At 41.2% G+C, this 4255-nt stretch overlaps 1 protein-coding gene across 1 annotated transcript; it reads right to left on the reverse strand.

Moving 5' to 3' along the window:
- Positions 1–740: 740 nt before the first annotated feature.
- Positions 741–2139, reverse strand: LOC125380959 (putative G-protein coupled receptor F59B2.13). Its single transcript, XM_048396743.1, has one exon. It carries the CDS (start codon positions 2137–2139, stop codon positions 895–897), a length of 1245 nt encoding a protein of 414 aa, XP_048252700.1. The 3' UTR covers positions 741–894.
- Between the last annotated feature and the right edge of the window lie 2116 nt (positions 2140–4255).

Here is a 4255-nt window from a genome sequence, read left to right on the forward strand (position 1 = left end):
TGGGGAACGGACAGGGGACCTGTTCTGTACCAGAATCACCACAGGGGTTATCTGCTATAACACGTGTACAATCAACATCATTACATCACGACAGGGAATCAAACTGATTAAAAGTACAGTGCAAGAATTGTGCTTACGGAAATAGTCCAAAGATAAGCATTAATCTCTCCTTGAGAGTGATTCACATTGACACTGCTACTGATGAACAGGGTGATACTGATAAGTCTACTTTGTAACATAACGTGGGAACATATACAAATTAATTACTCCGCACAATGCAAACCCTACCTAAGGCCATTTATCAGAATCAGTTATTGGTCCCTCACTCACGCATTCACTCACATCTGTCTTATGAATTTACATAACTGATGAAATTCCTATGGTGACATGTTCAACGGCAACGCAGTGTGCCATCTCGATGGACTTTTAACGGAATTGTTACGTTCAGTAAAAATGTCCCATCAACGATGTTTCCATATATATGACTAAATTTCAATATATATTTAGACTAATAAAACAACAGTTATGTTTTAGCGTTGATAAATGTCAGCATGATTGTGTATTACTAGAGTGTCCGAGATAAATGTGACGTTTGTGTGTTCAAAACTGTATTGACCAACGGACGTGCCATATCAACATACTGTTCTAATTCAACATGATGGAAAATTGTAACTGAACAAAACTATTTTATCTGAAAGTAAACACAGTGAATACAAGACTAACGTGAAAGAAATTTGCACAAAACAAACAAAGCAAACTTATTAGGGATGTGCTCACTTACTGTCACGATAAATATGCACCATTCTACTCAGACAGAATGCCCTCCTCTTTAGACTGACACAGGGTTCACAAAACCGAGCGAAATCATATCTTGAGATATCATATCGCATCCATCTAAGCTGTATTTGTATGGTCTGTCATTTGGTCTGTACATTTGCTTGGAGATCCGGCCTGCTTGATGTGAACGATTCTGTAAAAGGTGGTCCGGAAACTGGTGCTGAGACAGAAATAGGCAACAAAGTCTGTAGACAGGCTCAAACTCGACAGTATTGTCGATAGATTCTGTACCAATAAAAAAACGTAGTAATTAGGCGTATTCGGTCCGTACACGTCCGGGAAAAGGTTGAACACGATGGAGTTGGTTGAAATTGGGAGGGCCAGGAATAGGAACACAAAACTGGAAGTGACGATCGTGATTGTTGTCTGCCTTTCTCGTTTTGCTGCTTTGTCTGTTTCTGTTGTAGTTGCGATCTGTCGTCTTTTCTTTGAATGGTGTTTCAGAGCACAGACCACGAGTACATTGAGGATAAGTCCTCCGATTAGGAGGGTGTAGACGAAAAGGACTTTACTAGCAGTGCTCATGCCTCGGAGTATGGCCCGATTGTGTAGAAAGAGTTGTGATTGACCCACGGAGAATATGGTAGCATTTGTTGTTGGGTCTGTAGTGGCAGTGACCGTATAACGGAGTGGACTGAAGATATGGAACAGAGCCGTGGTCAAAACTGCCATCATGATGACTGATTTGGGGCGTCTCATTAACACAAATTCTTTAGCTTTCAAAGGATAGGCCACCACGATTAGTCTCTCAATAGACACCAGAAACACCAGACAGTTGATAATTCTCCGTAAGACAAGTTGGCCGTACAAACCACTGTAGACACCCATGATGTTGTGAAACAATGATTGGTAATTAGCCGTTACCATGATATAAATATCTGGAACAGAGAGACAAGCTGCATTCAGGATGCTCGCGACACTAATGGCAATGAGGTAGCAGTTGGTCGAGCTGCGGTCCTGCAACAAGAACAGCGAGATGTTGAGACTGTTTAAGATGAGGGACAACGTATATAGAACGATATTCATTGGCTTGATATAAGCCTTGACAGCATAAGCTTTCTCGGGTGAAATAAGCCATTGAACCGGTGGGTCATCCTTCACAGTTGTCACGTCCACATGATCTGATGAACAATTGAAGGTACTATTGCATGCACCATCGGACGATGCTGTGTCTGTTGGCACTAACGTTGTGCTGTCAACGTGTCCGTTGGCTGTAACATTTAGAATATTACCGTTCACAGCTAGCTCATTTCTGTAGATGGAACAAAGCAACAAAATCACGCATGCGAGTTCTCCCGACATGTTGCCGTTGAATTGCGCAGTTCCTTCCGCAGTCTTTTAAACGTTCACGAAGCTTGATAATTATGTAAAGGAAATCATTAAATCCTGGACTGGCGACAATGCACTTACGTCACATCATATCGATGAATTATACACCAGGTAGTGTTTTCACATCGCCCTGATCGTGAAGCAACACGAGTTAAGAACACTGTATTCTGATTGACAGCCAGCAATATCGATTCAACTGGACCATGACTTTGTCGAAATGACGAAATGATTTATTGTGAAGCATTGTTTACGCAAACCCGCTCGGAAGGCAATTTCAAATATAAATTGACTTAATTGTTAATGTTGCTGAAAACGTGTCAATGTTACTTAATGCCTAGGTAAATCATCTTAGACATTTTTTATAGAATACATTCTGGGGCAACACGAGTTCAGAACACTGCTTTTCAACATGATGCGCGACTACTAATTCACTGGTACTCATTATTTAAAGAATACTGTGAACTGTGGTTACTACTGGAAGAGCAGGACATGCCTACCGTTTTCGGGGAGACCTGATCACTGATTTTCATGTGATTGACATGGGTGTTTTGCCTTTAACTCCCACTGAAATTTGGTTTGGCAGATATTTTAGACTGATATTTTTTCAGAGGACTAAAAAGATGTATGATGCAATCGCCTATTTTCAACTGTTCCATATGTCCCCGTGTTGCACTTGATGCCTTTGTATGTGTTTGTTATGGGTGACGCCAGTGGGGTAGGATAAAAATACTGCTATTACAAATGGCTAACGAGAGTAAGATCAGAGATCTTCACTCCATGCTTGTGACGCAGCATTGTCGCGTCAATGATGGCCCAGAGGAAAAGCTACAGAGTTGGTCAGCATGAGTTTGTGCTGTCGTTTGGGCGTCGATAAAATGGTGTTCGTTTCTAAATATTGGACGCATGTGACACTTAATCAAAATAGTGAGAAAGACTGGAATATCTTGCTGAACCCGTGAACCCGTGGAACAACAGCCATCAACATCCCGCGCTTTGCAGTGTGTGAGGAGCCAGATGGACTATCTTCATGTTGGTAGAAATGTCACTGATCGAGAGGTGTCGCCTGTGTTCACATTTGTGCATAATTAGAGATGTAATCATTTTAGAATTGAGATTTCGTATATGTTTACGCCTGTATGAGAAGTGCAAGACGCTGCCACGTTTTGTGGAGCTCGCTCTTTGAGCAGCGTCTGATGGCTAGTGAGTAAATAAAGTAAATAGAGGTAAAGTATCTATTGCGCGTCTTGTACGTTTTCAGGAAGATGTGCGAGGTTCATGAATTGAAGTAATATATAATACGTAACTTGCTTCCAAATATCGAAAAGGATATGGGAATCCAACGCGACATGTTCACTATGAAGACAGCTAATGATGAAATGTCTTGCCATGAAATATACTTCTGACCGTTGACAATTAGTAATTTGACCCCTGCTGAAAACGAGATACTGTAATATGCTTACATATAGTGAGCGAATGTAACCCGAATCCCGAAAAGTGTACAGCATGACCTTGTCGCACGTGTTGGCTTGGTGGCTGACCATTCATTATAGAGAGTGAGTGAGTTGTGTTTAACGGCGCTTTTAAGAGTATTCCAGTTATATCGCGGCGTGTCAGCTTAATGTGGGAGAAAAGCTCGAAGTGATGCAGGTCTCAGATGTTTACCACTTCGGTAAAACCCACGAGCACGGGTATGGTGCTGACAAACCCAGAAACATATTCGAACCTACAATCATAGGGATGCAACTCTGCAAAGCGATTCGTGGCACTTTAGACGACTAGGCCACAAATCTTTTCAAGCTTTTCGGGGAATGGCCTCAAGATATCTGAACAATGTTACGTTGAGCCCGATCGTTGAGACGTTGCATACAGGGATTATTAAATTGGTTTGGGATATATCTTCTTCTTCTTACATATTAAGGCCCATAGTTTTAAGTAAACATTTATCTGGTTTTGCAGATGAAGCTGAGGACATATCTCATCGCACTACATATCATAATTCCTCGGAAAACCCACCCATGGTGGTACTTGAGATATAATTATATATAGACACAATGGCAGAATTTAACAAGAGTTTTGAAAATACTAATTA

This window comes from Haliotis rufescens, unplaced genomic scaffold, assembly GCF_023055435.1.
Source record: "Haliotis rufescens isolate VD_foot unplaced genomic scaffold, xgHalRufe1.0.p SCAF_16, whole genome shotgun sequence".
Classification (NCBI taxonomy): Eukaryota; Metazoa; Mollusca; class Gastropoda; order Lepetellida; family Haliotidae; genus Haliotis; species Haliotis rufescens.

Bases quoted from the DNA above. Each gene is read 5' to 3' on its own strand.
- LOC125380959 (XM_048396743.1), bottom strand. From the start codon at position 2,139: ATGTCGGGAGAACTCGCATGCGTGATTTTGTTGCTTTGTTCCATCTAC.